The sequence below is a fragment of the Entelurus aequoreus genome, linkage group LG09 (genome assembly GCF_033978785.1).
Source record: "Entelurus aequoreus isolate RoL-2023_Sb linkage group LG09, RoL_Eaeq_v1.1, whole genome shotgun sequence".
Classification (NCBI taxonomy): domain Eukaryota; kingdom Metazoa; phylum Chordata; class Actinopteri; order Syngnathiformes; family Syngnathidae; genus Entelurus; species Entelurus aequoreus.
The window spans coordinates 42,155,998-42,172,952 of record NC_084739.1 but is presented as its reverse complement, the minus strand read 5'-3'; the positions used below and the strand labels follow the sequence as shown (position 1 = coordinate 42,172,952).

Genomic DNA, 16,955 nt, shown 5'->3' with positions numbered 1-16,955 from the left:
TCACAACCAAAATGACTTCTCCCTAGAAATACTGGAGGCATCCACAACTCCATCGTTGTGATCCACCCTCTTGCAGCCTCTGTCACTTCACAGATGGAAGGATGAGGTGGCTGTGAATATTCATTCTGAGCACTAAGCCTAGGGGTCCCCAGAACAAGTAAATATATCTCAGAACATATAGAGTTCCTCGGGCCTCTGTCTTCTCCATAAAGCCACCGTTTGCAAACAGCCTGTGTTGCAGTCTGTTCTCTAATTTGTTTACTGGGTCATTTACAAAACGCCTCTATGCAGCCTTGCACTTTCCTCATTCAATTCAAATCAATCCAGGATCAACAGAAGCAAAGCGAGCCATTTCAGACCTTTGCGGTTGCATTCTGCACACACACTGGTGTGTAGAGCAGTGCTTTTCAACCACTGTGCCGCGGCATACTAGTGTACCATGAAATATTGTTTGGTGTGAAATTATGTATTTTCACCTAATTGGTCAAAAAAATATTTTTTGCAAACCAATAATTATAATCCGCATATAAAATGCTTTTATAGAGTGTCTGTGCTGTAGAACTCGGCAGAATAACCACGTAATACTCTTCCGTATCAGTAGGTGGCAGCAGGTAGCGAATTGCTTTGTAAGCCTACTTTGAGACAAAAGAATTAAAGATGCATGGATGGTTATGGTTTGAATTCATATTGAACAATTGCGTCAGGTATTTGATGAGAACGACTTTATGTTGTCAATATAGACCCGGGGTCACCAAACTACGGCCGGCAGCGTCCAAAATCCAAAGTTCAAAAGTTTTTTTTGGGTTGTTTTTTTTCAAGCCGTCCTTTCTAATCCATTTTCTACCGCTTGTTACTCTCTGTGTCTCCTAGTCGCTCAGGCAAATCATATTGTCCAAAAATGCATTTTCGCGCTCGGAATATATATATACCGTATTTTTCGGAGTATAAGTCGCTCCGGAGTATAAATCGCACCGGCCGAAAATGCATAATAAAGAAGGAAAAAAACATATATAAGTCGTATTTTGGGGGGAAATGTATTTGATAAAACCCAACACCAAGAATAGACATTTGAAAGGCAATTTAAAATAAATAAAGAATAGTGAACAACAGGCTGAATAAGTGTACGTTATATGACGCATAAATAACCAACTGAGAACATGCCTGGTATGTTAACGTAACATATTATGGTAAGAGTCATTCAAATAACTATAACATATAGAACATGCTATACGTTTACCAAACAATCTGTCACTCCTAATAATTTCACACATAAGTCACTCCAGAGTATAAGTCGCACCCCCGGCCAAACTATGAAAAAAACTGCGACCTATAGTCCGAAAAATACGGTATATATATATATATATATATATATATATATATATATATATATATATATATATATATATATATATATATATATATATATATATATATATATATATATATATATATATATATATATATTTATCCATCCATCCATCCATCCATCCATTTTCTACCGCTTGTCCCTTTCGGGGTCGCGGGGGGTGCTGGAGCCTATCTCACCTGCATTCGGGCAGAAGGCGGGGTACACCCTGGACAAGTCGCCACCTCATCGCAGGGCCAACACAGACAGACAGACAACATTCACACCCACATATATATATATATATACAGCCCGGCCCCTGGCCAAATTTTTTTTAACCCAATGCAGCCCCCGAGTCAAAAAGTTTGGGGACCCCTGATATAGACTATTGAGTTTCGTTTTCAACATGTTCTGCTGGTGGTGTGCCCCTGGATTTTTTCAATGAAAAAAATGTGCCTGGGCTCAAAAAAGGTTGAAAAACACTGGTGTAGATGACCAACCATTGCAGCTTTCAGCTGTGACAAGACATGCCGTGCATTGTACACCCAACATCTCACAGCAGGGAGCCGCTCAGGAAGTTTGACTTTCTTTTGTCCACAACAAATGACAAATTCCTTCCTGACCTTTCTTCTCTGCTGACTGAAGCAACACTAAAACAATAACTTACCTTAGCGCAATTCCGAAAGATTACATGCACGCATCTGGACGGCTGTTTGCTCGCTTTCCTTGGAGCAAAAGCTAATTGCTGGTAATGCGGAGGACAGTTAGTGTGTCCACAGATTGGCTGATGATTCACTGAGCACACATGAGCATTACAGATTGTTGAGACATGGGCCTGTAAACAGGCCAGCGTGTGGCGTCATCTATCATGGCACGGTCGGTTAACTCGCCATCATGTTATTTTCTGCTTGCCGAGCCCTAACACGCCAAAGGTTGCCTGCTGGCTGTGCGGCGCGGCACCAGCTCCAGGAGCAACGGTAATGAATGTTTAGCCGAGCGAGCGCTCCTCCACTGCTGGAGGGCCCCGGGTAATTTGTTTATCTGTCTAAAGATTACGCAGCCTGAAAATCCGCAATTTTATACCGCCTTTGTAAATGATCAAGTGTGCGTTTGATGAATGTATCTGCGGGCTTTGGGAGGCAGCGGCTTGCGGGGCAGCTTGCAGACATATATAGAGAGGTGCCAGTGCATGGCCCTCCAGGAAAAGGTAGCGGGAGGTGGCGCCGTTGTGCGTGCTGACCCCGCTCCACTGCAGGATTGGTCTGAAGTTAATTTGGATTTTGCTTTATGGTTCATTCTCAAGCTCTCTGTCTCTTTCTTCTGAACCGCCAGTGCAGCTCACCGTGCCACAACGTGTGTGTGAGGGCGCTCTTGGCTATTTAAAAACTCTTTAGTTCAACCAGACAAGTGTGATTTATTCTCCAGACTGTAGATAGACGTCTGCTTTGTGTGCACAGAGTGAAATTTAAACACGATTCCCTCAAATAGGCTCTCAGATTACAGTAGCAGTGCGTCAGATCTACAGGCAAAAAAACACACTTTATAAATGACTCCTGCTTTTCATCACTCTTCACTGCCCCAAGTTTGAAAGTGGATTTCAAAAGGTGTTTTCGGCTCAGTGGATAGAACTATAGGAGAACTCAGAACATGATGTTTTTAAAGTTATCTGAAGAAGTTCATCTGTTCCATTAACTTTTTTTTCCTTTTTTTTTTTACTAAAAAAGTGCCCGGGACATATTTTCCGCAAGGTTGCTGCAATACAGCGCACATGAATATGCTTTGATACAATGTGTGTTTTACCAGATTGATCGAACTAATCAATAGATTAATCACTTACTAAAACAATCAATAGCTGCTGCCTTGGGGCCTCATTTCCATGCTAAATGAATGGCGATATGGCTGAAAACTCTATCACGATATACGTTAATTATATTGATCGATACGGATGATTATTGACATTTTTTATGACTTATTTAAGCCTGCCAATAAATACAGTAATACAATTTTCAACTTACCAAGGATGCTTTTGTCAGTGGAGAAGGTGTCTGGTAGCCAGGGGGTAAAATCATTTGAGACACTAAATGGCAGTAGTGTGTAAGCTATTGAACACTACACATTATTTAAACCCAGACATTGGAAGTGTCAGGATGTTGCCGCACTGTCTGCATTAAAACCAACAAAACTATAGACACGTTTCTGTTATTGAGTTGATATATCAAGTTATTACAGTTTCTCTTCTCACTCCATGCAGAGAATCCACAGCAAAACAGAAAGACAGTGCAACCAAACTTGATAGTTGATACATTTACTTGACTGGCTGTTAGCATGTCACTCCCATTGCTCAGTGACACTTCCTGTTTCCTGTTTAGTTGACTTCCCAGAGCACGGGTGACTTGCAACAAATCTTGCTTCATAATTTCTTGTTTCTTCCGACCAAAAAATCTAAATGTATATATCGGATGTTTTATCGAACACAATTTATATTGATATCAACATGATATCGTCCTGACAAAAGCATACAGAGTTTGCCGTTCTTTTTTAACTTAATTGTTTCGCTTCCTCAATATGCACCAATGGCGATTACAACGAGTGAGTTTGCATTGGCGAACCTCTCCGGATTATGAATATTGAGTAGCAAGTCGTTTTTGTCATGTTCTGTATTTCTACAAGAATCATGTCAATTTGTGGTGGATTTTTTTTTCTTATTTTGAATGGATTGCTTAAATAATTATTTAATTTACATAATTGAAGTATTTAGATGTATGTCTGTTCCACTTGAATGTCACAAAAATGTCATAAAAATAAAAAGGTATTTTTAAATGTGCATGTTTTTCATTTTTAAGTAAAGGTTCAGGCACCATTTAAGCACCGGTGCCATTTTTGAAGTTACGATTTGGTTAAAATTTGGTTAAAATTCAAACAATACCCATCCCTATTGTTAATGGATGGTAGATTACCGGTATTGAAAATAAGTGTTTTTGTCCTGTTATGACCTCTACTGCTCACCTGACACAGACGCATGCTCTGTTTTAGTTGTATCTGACTGATACAAGTTAATCCTGTTAATTGTGTTTAATGATGCTGGTAGAATGACTGCTCATGCATGAATGTGAGTAGAAAATATCAAAAGATATTCTGTGATTGGTGTGCCATGTGTAGACAAACCTTCATGTAACTACATGCTGTTATTGTGTTTCTTTCTCTACTGTTTTTCTATTTTTTATATCTATATATCCGCAGCCAGAAAACGAGGAGAGGTCTCTAATCTATGACAACGTCGGGCCCAATGTCTGCATGGGCGACCACAAGGTAAAAGCACGGTGCACTGTGTGTGAAGGAAATTTAGGGTTTTAAGTTCCGAAAAAATTAATTGTTAGTCAATTAAAAATGCATCTTTGATTTTAGAGATTGAATAATAATTGGATTTGTTTGAATATAAAGAAAATATCAACTAAAAACCTACATGCTATAGTTTTTCATTGTTGTAAATATTATCATTTATATTTATAATTATTGTAATTAAAATATTCTCTATATATTTTTAGTTATCCTGTTTACAAAAATATATTTTCTGTACCTTGAGTTCAGATACTTAGTACTTTTTTATATTATTATATTATCATAAAAAGTGCATGTATTTTGGTATTTCATCATTAACTGATGTGCTGATGTGTGAGCTTTATTAATTACAATAAGTAAAATTACATGCCAACAAGAGTTGACATTTTAGATTTATCTTATTTCAAGCTGTGTATGTCAGATTTTAGTGCATGATATTTATGATAGCAGAAAGTGCCTAATCAAAAAAATTATTATATATACCTATATATATATATATATATATATATATATATATATATATATATATATATATATATATATATATATATATATATATATATATATATATAGATGTATGTATGTATGTATGTATATATATATATATATATATATATATATATATATATATATATATATATATATATATATATATATATATATATATATATATATATATATATATATATATATATAGATATATATGTATATATAGATATAGATAGATAGATATATATATATATATATATAGATATAGATAGATAGATGTATATATATATATATAGATATATGTATGTATATATATATGTATCTGTGTATATATATATATACATACATATATCTGTATATATATTATATGTATATATATATATAATATATATATATATATATATATATATATATATATATATATATATATATATATATATATATATATACATATATATATATATTTGCGTTTTTAGCAGTGTTATTGCATTTAAAGTACAATGTGATTTATTTTATATCATTACTCCATTTCTTTTTAAATTGTTGACTAATAAGAAAAAAAAGTTAAATCAATGAAACATTGCATTCAAGCTTCCATGTTGACTTTTTTTAGTAATTATCTGTCACTTTCAGCCCAAAATAATTTACTGCCTTACTTTTCTTTCTTTCATATTCACCATAAACATGCGCTGACACTTTCAGTTCCAGCAGGGAACTGACAAAAAAGACAACCTTTTCTGCCAGTTGCTATGGTGAATGGTAGAATCGGTGCTCCGTTGATCATTGTTTTTTACTGTGGTCTTAACTCAGAGTCACATATTCAGAATTGGTTGAAGTAATTCCGATCAGTTGTTCCGGAACCTGACATTCAGTTTCCCATCCCGAGGTAAATCAACTCAGACTTTAGGTTTAAACTCAGAGTTTACCTGGAATACCCCCTTGGTATAACTTCCAAAAATGCCTCTGATACTCGCCTTATTAATGATTATAAGTAACAATGTTATGGAACACATGCGGAAAATTAATAATCTATAAATGTTTTAGTTAGATGAATCAGTACATTTTAAAATGGGTTCCTATCAAGAATACTTGCAGGGGGATGGGATTTTTTTAAATATTTTTCCATTTTCAAATAATTTTGTAGATTTTCAGCTCACATTTAGTGTAACTTCTCCTTTATCTTCAAATAAGATGTTGTATTAATTGGGTGCAAGACAGTTTTTTTAGAAAGTGACAAAAAGTGGCTGAAAAAGTATTTTTCTGTTCAACAAGCAAATATATTAACCCTGCACGTAACTTGTTTGTAAACCATTCATACAAATGCTCATGAAGCCTGTTTGTCTTAGCAACTATATATATATATATATATATATATATATATATATATATATGTATGTATGTATGTATGTATGTATATATATATATGTATGTATGTATGTATGTATGTATGTATGTATGTATGTATATATATATATATATATATATATATATATGTATGTATGTATGTATGTATGTATGTATGTATGTATGTATGTATGTATGTATGTATGTATGTATGTATGTATGTATGTATGTATGTATGTATATATATATATATATATATATATATATATATATATATATATATATATATATATATATATATATATATATATATATATATATATATATATATGTGTATATAGATTCATATTTATAAATGCAGGTGTAATTATATGTATACAGGCATATATATATATATGCATATATACAGGTGTGTATGTGCATATATACAGGTGAGTATATATGTCAATATACAGATAAATATATATATATACTGTATATATAAGGGGTATAAAAATTAATCGGTACAAACAGATAACCGATTTTAACTTTAGAGATATGAATACATCGTTTGGCGAACTATTGAATCAATATATATAACGTATGGATCGGTCGATGTCCGGTTGGAAAGTCACAAATCGGTTCATTGTAGATCTGATACAAAATATGGCCGTTTGAATCTTGCGATGCTTCTGTGATGACGTAATACGAGCGTACTGTTATCGTTTACGAATGACAACGACAGAGCAACATAGGAGACAGCACCGAAAGAGTTTACAAAAGTTTACAAACAATGCACCCCCAAATGTTTCAAGTGTGGTAAACGTTTGGATTTAAAAACTTTTTTTTTTTTAATGGTCAGTTGGATAAAAGTATAGCCATCTGAGCGTTTGAAAAGCAGCAATAAAATAGTGGCAGCACAACTAATCTGAGCATTCACCTGTTGTGATGGCATCGAGACACTCAAGGCGGTGATGAGGGAGCTAAGGATGCTAATGCTAGCAGACCTACCAACTGGCAAGATAAGAAGACACTGGTTTTAAAGACTTCTAGCTCCAACTTAGCCGCAAACTCCGCGAGGTAATCACATTATCTACTACACTGTTCATTGTGCTAGACCAAGCTCAGAGCTGCCAAGCCTCACACTTCGAGCATGAGAGTCACACAATTTAACACTTTCTCATGCCACACTTGACATTTCTCATACTCATATTTCCCCATTTACTACTCTATATTTATTTTTTCATAATAATAGACTTGTTTCCTCACGGCCTGACATAATTCGAGTAAATCTGATTGGGGTAATTCTTATCGAAAAAAACAATCACAGACCAATCCATAAATGATTGTGCCTAAATCCAGCCAACCATGCAAGGCACCACACAGTGTAAACCAATCAGAAGTAAAGTAAGGCGGGTCCTTGCATCTTTATTTTTCACACACACACACTTCAGCACAGTGTTATCAACTTTTTCATTAGATCTTTCCAACTCCTCTTAGTGACTTCCTTTCTCAATAGCGACTAGCGACAAGTCTAGCAATTATTTTGGGGGATGTTTGAAGACAGCATGTAACAATCTAACGTCCTCAACGTACAAGCGGTGCTGCTGTGAGCTTTTCCTCACAGGTGGTCCGCTGTCTACTGAATTTTGTTGTACTTTTAAGTGCAATCGCAATGAAGTCCATTACATTCTCGTCAGAGCAGAGAGGAGACGCACACCCACTATGTGCAAAGCTGCCGCTGTTTCTGACTTGGTTAAGATGTAAATGTTTCATCACTGTCACACTTCAAATAAAAACAAACCTATCGTTCATGTCGATGAACCAGTCAATAGATTTGGTTCATTTGTGAATATTTCAACCTTTCAGTCTTTTGACGAAGTTTAATACTCTACATTTAACCAGTGAAGTTGGCACGTTGTGTAAATTGTAAATAAAAAACAAAATACAATGATTTGCAAATCCTTTTCAACCTATATTCAGTTGAATAGACTGCAAAGACAAGATATTTAACGTTCGAACTGGTAAACTTTATTTTTTGCAAATATTAGTTCATTTGGAATTTGATGCCTACAACATGTTTCAAAAAAGCTGGCACAAGTGGCAAAAAAGACTGAGAAAGTTGAAGAATGCTCATCAAACACTTATTTGGAACACCCCACAGGTGAACAGGCTAATTGGGAACAGGTGGGTGCCATGATTGGGTATAAAAGCAGCTTCCATGAAATGCTCAGTCATTCACAAAAAAGGATGGAGCGAGGGTCACCACTTTGTGAACAAATGAGAGGAACTGGAAATTGTGATGTATCATGTTGTATGCTTGCATGTTCGAAATAAACTCAAACTCAAACTCAAATGCGTGAGCAAATTGTGAAACAGTTTAAGAACAACATTTCTCATTGAGCTTTTGCAAGGACTTTAGGGATTTCCCCATCTACGGTCCGTAATATCATCAAAAGGTCCAAATAATCTGGAGAAATCACTGCTAGGCCGAAAACCAACATCGAATGCCCGTGACCTTTGATCCCTCAGGCGGTACTGCATCAAAAAGTGACATCAGTGTGTAAAGGATATCATCAGAAAACCACTGTCAGTAACTACAGTTGGTCGCTACATCTGTAAGTACAAGTTGAAATCTACTATGCAAAGCGAAAGTCATTTATCAACAACACCCAGAAACGCCGCCTGCTTCGCTGGGCCCGAGCTTATCTAAGATGGACTGATGCAAAGTGGAAAAGTGTTCTGTGTTCTGATGAGTCCACATTTCAAATTGTTTTTGGAAACTGTGGACGTCGTGTCCTCCGGACCAAAGAGGAAAAAAAACATCCGGACTGTTCTAGGCGCAAAGTTGAAAAGCCAGCATCTGTGATGGTATGGGGGTGTATTAGTGCCCAAGACATGGGTAACTTACCCATCTGTGAAGGCGCCATTAATGCTGAAAGGTACATACAGGTTTTGGAGCAACATATGTTGCCATCGAAGCAACATATTTTTCATGGACGCCCCTGCTTATTTCAGCAAGACAATGCCAAGCCACATTCTGCACGTGTTACAACAGTGTGGCTTCGTAGTAAAAGAGTGCGGGTACTAGACTGGCCTGCCTGTAGTCCAGACCTGTCTCCCGTTGAAAATGTGTGGTGCATTATGAAGCCTAAAATACCACAACGGAGACTTTGGGCTGTTGAACAACTTAAGCTGTACATCAAGCAAGAAGGGGAAATAATTCCACCTGAAAAGCTTCAAACATTGGTCTCCTCAGTTCCCAAATGTTTACTGTGTTGTTAAAAGGAAAGGCCATGTAACACAGAGGTAAAAATGGCCCCTGTGCCAACTTTTTTACAATGTGTTGCTGCCATTAAATTCCAAGTTAATGATTATTTGAAAAAAAAATTAGGTATCTCAGTTCGAACATTAAATATCTTGTCTTTGCAGTCTATTCAATTGATTATAAGTTGAAAAGGATTTGTAAATCATTGTATTCTGTTTTTATTTACGATTTACACAACGTGCCAATTTTACTGGTTCTGCGTTTTGTATAACAAATACAAATACAACTATCCATCGATCCATTTTCTACCGCTTGTCCCTTTTTGGGGTTGCAGCAACTGAACTAAGTATTAACAGAGGAACATTCATTTACAGATCTAATCATGATTTGCATTTTTTAACTCATTTTAATTCATTAGTTTTATGGATTTCAATGCCTTGAAGTTGATAGTTCTACTATTTGCTAATAAAGAATACATGCAGGAACCGCCTGTTTTGTATCTATTTAAAAAAATAAACACATGACATCGTTCTGACATGATACGCTTAATTTTCTTCTCACCATGCAAAGATTCCAACTGCATCGTTTGGTAAAGTTTTAAAAAGTATTGTTAGTGAATCATATCGTAACCCATGTAATGAGATTCATGGGTAAGGGTAGAGATGCACACCCTTAATATATATATATATATATATATATATATATATATATATATATATATATATATATATATATATATATATATATATATATATATATATATATATATATATATATATATATATATATATATATATATTTATACTGTATATGTATGCCTGTATATATGTGTATATAAATGTATATATATATTTATTTATTTTTGTTTAGTTTTGTTAATTTTAATTTTTATGTTATATATATATGTATATATATATGTATATATATATATATGTATGTATGTATGTGTATATATATATATATATATATATATATATATATATATATATATATATATATATATATATATATATATATAACATATAAAATGTACAGCGCATGTACATTTTATAGTGTTGAAATTAGATTAAAAACAGGTTAGCATGTGTACATGAGTGAAAGTCCACATTAAGTTCCAGTGGTGCTGACGTCTGCCATGTGACTTACAGTATTTCCAGTATCGATGATACTGTATGACATATATTGCTAACAAATGTATTGCAGAGGAGCCGAGTGTAAGACGAGCAGCCCCACCCTGTGAAGCGGTCGCTTCAGTGTGCGCCCTGTCAGACATCAGCCTTCGCGCTGAAAGAAAAGGCGCCTCAAGTCGGGTCTTTCATCAGGACTCGGTGTGACATAGGCGCTGGCGTGTGTATGCGAGGTGACCCCAGCAGGCACATACTGCGGCGGCCGTCACCTTTCAGCCACACACTGGTGCTGAAATCCCAGTCGGCTATGTTTAAAAAATGTCCCATATTGTTAGCGCACGGGCTCCAAAACACACGGCCTCTGGTATGTGAGTTTAACCTCTAAGTCACACGGCGGCAACGAGAGCTTCCACTTGTCGAACAGGACTTTCATAATAAAGTCTTCAGGAACTGCTTTCTTCTGGCTAGTTTGTGCTCCTCTAACTGTGATTTGTCTCTGCCCCCCGCCAGCCTGTCTTCCTGTCCTTCCGAATAACAGCGGGGGCAGGTAAACCTAATGCAAATAAGCACAAGTGTTGTGTGGTGCAGTGATGTCGTGGTAAATATTCATTTTTCTTTCTTATCTTTATTCATTATTCTTTATTTTGTCGTTTCAATCACTTTGGACACACTAATCCCATTTGAAGAGGATTGTTTCCAAATACGATATATGGACAAAAGCATTGACACACTGAAAATATGTCTTGGAAATGTATTGATCATTGTACTCATCAATGTGAAAGATGCTTTACTTTACTATCTGAAACACTCAAGTACAAGATGTTGCTATTCTGCATATAAAGTGAATATTACCATAAACATGGCAGCAAGTATACTTGTGTGTATATACAAATATACTACTTAAGTGCCAATTTAACTGTAGTTTCCAAATCAGCATGTGCAGGTTAGCCATAATAGCTCATTTGTTTGTTAGTCAAATGTTATTTATAAAATAAACACAGCTGTCATTGTGACTAAAATGATATTAAAGAACGTCAATAAAACCCCACACATACTTAGTGTGCATATTGAAATGTACTGACTATAAATTATTTGATTTGAGAAATGTTAAGAATTATTCATGTTTATTTGGAGACTCTTATTCTGAAAAGTTGTACTTTGTAAGTGACTGGTAATAGTGGCAGGAAAACTCGATTCCGTTTCCTTGACGTCCATTCATCCATTTTCTACCGCTTGTCCCTTTTGGGGTCGCGGGGGGTGCTGGAGCCTATCTCAGCTGCATTCGGGCGGAAGGTGGGGTACACCCTGGACAAGTCGCCACCTCATCACAGGGCCAACACAGATAAACACACAACATTCACACTCATATTCACACACTAGGGACCATTTAGTGTTGCCAATCAACCTATCCCCAGGTGCATGTCTTTGGAGGTGGGAGGAAGCCGGAGGGAACCCACGCAGTGACGGGGAGAACATGCAAACTCCACACAGAAAGATCCCGAGCCCGGGATTGAACTCAGGACTACTCAGGACCTTCGTATTGTGAGGCACATGCACTAACCCCTGTACCACCGTGCTGCCCCGTTTCCTTGAAGTGAATCTGGTAATCGATTCACTGGAGTCACTCGGTAAAAGCAAATAACAATCCGAACAATACTGCAACCTTACAGTAGGATTTAACAATATCATAATAAAATAAGTTTGTACACATTAAAAATGTGCAAAAGTAACCATCTTCTCTTCCAAAATAAAGCCTGTTCACTAATTGGTATACAGGAACTTATGAGCCAATGAAGCTTTAGGACTTGTGAGTTGGCGGACTGCGTGGGTTCCCTCCGGGTACTCCGGCTTCCTCCCACCTCCAAAGACATGCACCTGGGGATAGGTTGATTGGCAACACTAAATTGGCCCTAGTGTGTGAATGTGAGTGTGAATGTTGTCTGTCTATCTGTGTTGGCCCTGCGATGAGGTGGCGACTTGTCCAGGGTGTACCCCGCCTTCCGCCCGAATGCAGCTGAGTGTACCCCCCGCGACCCCGAAAGGGACAAGCGGTAGAAAATGGACGGATGGATGGAGTTGGTGTAGTTGCAGGTTTCAAGTATTTGTAAGTAAATGAAACTTGCAGGTTTCAAGTACTCATGAGTCAGTGAAGCTTGTGCGTTTCGAGTACGTGTGAGTCAGTGAAGCTGTCTGGTTTCAAGTACTCATGAGTCAATGGAGCTTGTTGATTGTGGCTTTCGAGTACACATGACTCAGTGACGCTCATGAGCTTGTCGATAACTCGGGTCAGCGAAGCTCGTGGGTTTCGAGTACCTGTGAGTCAGTGAAGCTTGCGGGTTTTGAATACATATGAGTGGATGAAGCTTGTGGGATTTGAGTACCCGTGAGTCAGTGAAACTTGCGGGCTCAAGTTAGTCCGTCCTCTTCCGCTCCGTAGCCAAGATGGCGATGATTGAGGGTGGTCTTCTACCACCACCATCGCTGTATGTTATCGTATTTGTCAAAGTGAACGCTTTTAGGCACTAAGTGGAAATACTCATTGTCTTCCCTATTTCCTAGGGCTTTAACAGTATTCTAAATAATGCCGTATCCAAATCATCACAATAATACCGTGACGGTACAAAATTAAAACTTGGTCAGTGTAGTTTTTTGCTGGCCTGTGTGAAAATAAACTACATTACCTAGAATTCCTTGCGTAGCGCGAGTGTGCGAGGTCGGTGAGTGGGAAAAGGAGAAAGAAAGGATTGTTTTATTGGACATTACCTGAAGTTTTCTTTCAAATCTATCCATAACTTTGTGACTTATGTTGCTAACAGACAGACAAACAAACCCTGCTGCAAGGAAAAGTTGGCCCCTTCATCTGGAGTGTTTCCAAGACGACGCATGAAGAAGTTGTGGTTTTAACCCGCATTTTTTTTCAATAACATAGAATCAACTCGTGGTTTAAAATAAGTTTGGTGACACTGCCCTGCAGGGAACACAAGTAATATGACAGGATACTTGATAAACCTTCTCCCGAAAAATATATTTAATGCCAAGGAGGCCAAGCATCAATTTGTCAGGTATTTACATTATTTAACGTTAAATTGTCCGCTAACTTTTATGTAAATCAGCATTTTCCAAAGTGATATAAAATGTCCACAACAGAGGACACTGTTTCTCTGAAATTAAGAGTTGAAAGACACTAACGTGAACATAACTGTTTTACATTTGTTACACTGGATGTTTATATTGTCACTTTAAAGACACTTAAGTACTGAAAGTATATTATTATACATACATATATATATATATATATATATATATATATATATATATATATATATATATATATATATATATATATATATATATATATATATATATATATATATATATATATATATATATATATATATATATATATATATTAAGAGTGTGGGAAAAAATCGATTCAATTTTTTTTTTTTTATTAATCAATCCAACAAAACAATACACAGCAATACCATAACAATGCAATCCAATTCCAAAACCAAACCCGACCCAGCAACACTCAGAACTGCAATAAACAGAGCAATTGAGAGGAGACACAAACACGACACAAAACAAACCAAAAGTAGTGAAACAAAAATGAATATTATCAACAACAGTATCAATATTAGTTACAATTTCAACGTAGCAGTGATTAAAAATCTCTCATTGACATTATCATTAGACATTTATAAAAAATAAAAAAAAGGAACAATAGTGTCACAGTGGCTTACACTTGCATCGCATCTCATAAGCTTGAAAACACACTGTGTCCAATATTTTCACAAAGATAAAATAAGTCATATTTTTGGTTCATTTAATAGTTAAAACAAATTGACATTATTGCAATCAGTTGATAAAACATTGTCCTTTACAATTATAAAAGCTTTTTACAAAAATCTACTACTCTGCTTGCATATCAGCAGACTGGGGTAGATCCTGCTGAAATCCTATGTATTCAATGAATAGAGAATCCTTTTGAATCGGGAAAAAATAGTTTTTGAATCGAGAATCGTGTTGAATTGAAAAAAAAAAATCTATTTTGAATCGAATCGTGACCCCAAGAATCGATATTGAATCGAATTGTGGGACACCCAAAGATTCACAGCCCTAATATATATATATATATATTGTTTGTAGTAATAATATGATTAGAACATATGAACATTATGTTTGTGTTCAACTACAGTAAGTGTGTTCATTCTACAGGATGTCCGCGGGGTCTTAAAAAGTCTAAAAAAAAGTCTTAAATCCAATAATTTGAATTTAAGGCCTTAAATTGTCTAAAATTCTCCTAAAATCTCATATAAGGTCTTAAATACGTTTTTGAAAGCCTTAAAAATCTATTGACGTTACTTTTATTTAAAACATGCATAAACTTCAGTCTCGCTTTGAAATGTTTCGATTTTTGAGGACGCTAAAACGTAACTTCAGATTTTACTTTGTCGTTGTATTTTTGTCCGTATGGTCGTGAAAGGGTCTTAAATTATTTTCAAGATGGTCTTAAAACAGTCTTAAAATGTCTTAAATTTGACTTGTTGAAACCTGCAGAGACCCTGATCCTAAACATTATTGCCATTTCATTTTACACACTGTTACATTTTTAGGTTTTTTTGGACATATACCACAATAATTTCGTACCGTGGGTCTAATAATAATTGATAATATTGTACCAAGAGATTTTGATATCGTTACATCCCTAGGATTTACCTTATATTCCCGACTATAAACCACACCGATATATATGAAGTAGCCACTAAATTCTAGAAGGATTTTTTTTTTTTATATACTAGCCGCATCGGACTTTAAGCTGCAGATATGTACAGTATATTGTGAAATGAGACATTTACATAGAAAGATTTGGTAAATGTTTATTTATATATCTTAATTGTTTCCAAACGGTGCCAGCAAAATCGCTGATCAAACAAAATTGAAAAGTCATTGATGTCTCTTTTCCCCCATTTTAATAAGGTTCAAGATGTTTGTCATGATTCTTCTTCCTTGTTCTTTGGAAACACTTTGTGTTTGAACAGTTTCTTAAATTGGATCATAGCAGTACATTGTTGGATTTCTTCGCTAAGTCCAATCCCAACATTTAGCCGTTAGCGAAGAAAACTCCATAGATTGGCCGTATAAGCCGCAGGGTTAAACGCTTGGGAAGAAAGTAGCTACTTATAGTTTTTATAATAAGTTATTATTGTCTTGTACAGAATGTTTCCAGTTTCCAAGTTAATGTGTGGTCAACAATGTGGTCATGTTATTTATGGACTGATAAGAAAACTTGGGCTTCAAGTTCTTCTCCACCAAACTCCCATTTTGCAGCCTTATTTTCACGACGCATTCCTGTTGAAAAAAATTTAACAAAAATCCTGGCCAAGCTGCACAGTTTATGCTGACACTGCTGCACTACAGCAGGCAATCAGGTCTTTTCAACATCATTTTCGGAAACTCTCCTTTATTTTCCCATGCAAATTTTTTTAACGGAAAGGACCGTTCAAAATAAAAACCGCTTTAGAGCGTTTAAAATGTATTGATGAGCAGAACAATAAACATTCATTTCATTCAATAAAGAGCTGTGCTCCAATGCTTTTGTCCATGTAAGTGTGACACGCTCACATAACGACTTAAAATGCACAACCTTGAAACCACAAACTTGAGCTTGCATTCAGTAAGCTTGACATATGTATTTATTTATGTATTTATTTATTAGTTTAAGACGTTTCCTTTCTTTCACCCCACAGGGAATTGTTGCCAAAAGGGGGAGAATATAGTCTGTGAAGCGCCTCTGTGAGAACACAAGGAGAGAGAGAGAGAGACACACTCACTCACACACACACACACACACACTCACACACACTCACACACACTCTCACACACGCACTTTCCACAAGCATACACTGAAGAAGAAGAACCAATACAAACTTTCCAGCAGTGCTGACTTGTCCTCTTCACACTTCATTCAATTGAAACCTCCCCCTTTTTTCCCCTTCCTCTCCATAAAACACTTGTTGAAATGTGGACCAGCACCCGAGAGCGAGGGCCCGGCTCCAGACAA

At 36.0% G+C, this 16,955-nt stretch overlaps 1 protein-coding gene across 2 annotated transcripts in view; it reads left to right on the top strand.

Moving 5' to 3' along the window:
* LOC133657447 (inositol polyphosphate-5-phosphatase A-like) overlaps window positions 1-16,955 on the top strand; it is a 441,346-nt gene that overhangs the window by 424,086 nt on the left and 305 nt on the right. The window contains exons 14-16 of one of the 2 annotated variants that reach the window (XM_062058790.1): window positions 4,586-4,654; window positions 11,402-11,438; window positions 16,642-16,955. The exon at window positions 16,642-16,955 is cut by the window's right edge and continues 305 nt beyond it. In XM_062058790.1, the coding sequence (XP_061914774.1) occupies window positions 4,586-4,654; window positions 11,402-11,438; window positions 16,642-16,691 (156 nt within the window). In that variant the 3' untranslated portion in view covers window positions 16,692-16,955. Of the gene's footprint in view, window positions 1-4,585; window positions 4,655-11,401; window positions 11,490-16,641 lie in introns of both variants that reach the window. The other variant, XM_062058791.1, reaches the window with a different exon arrangement.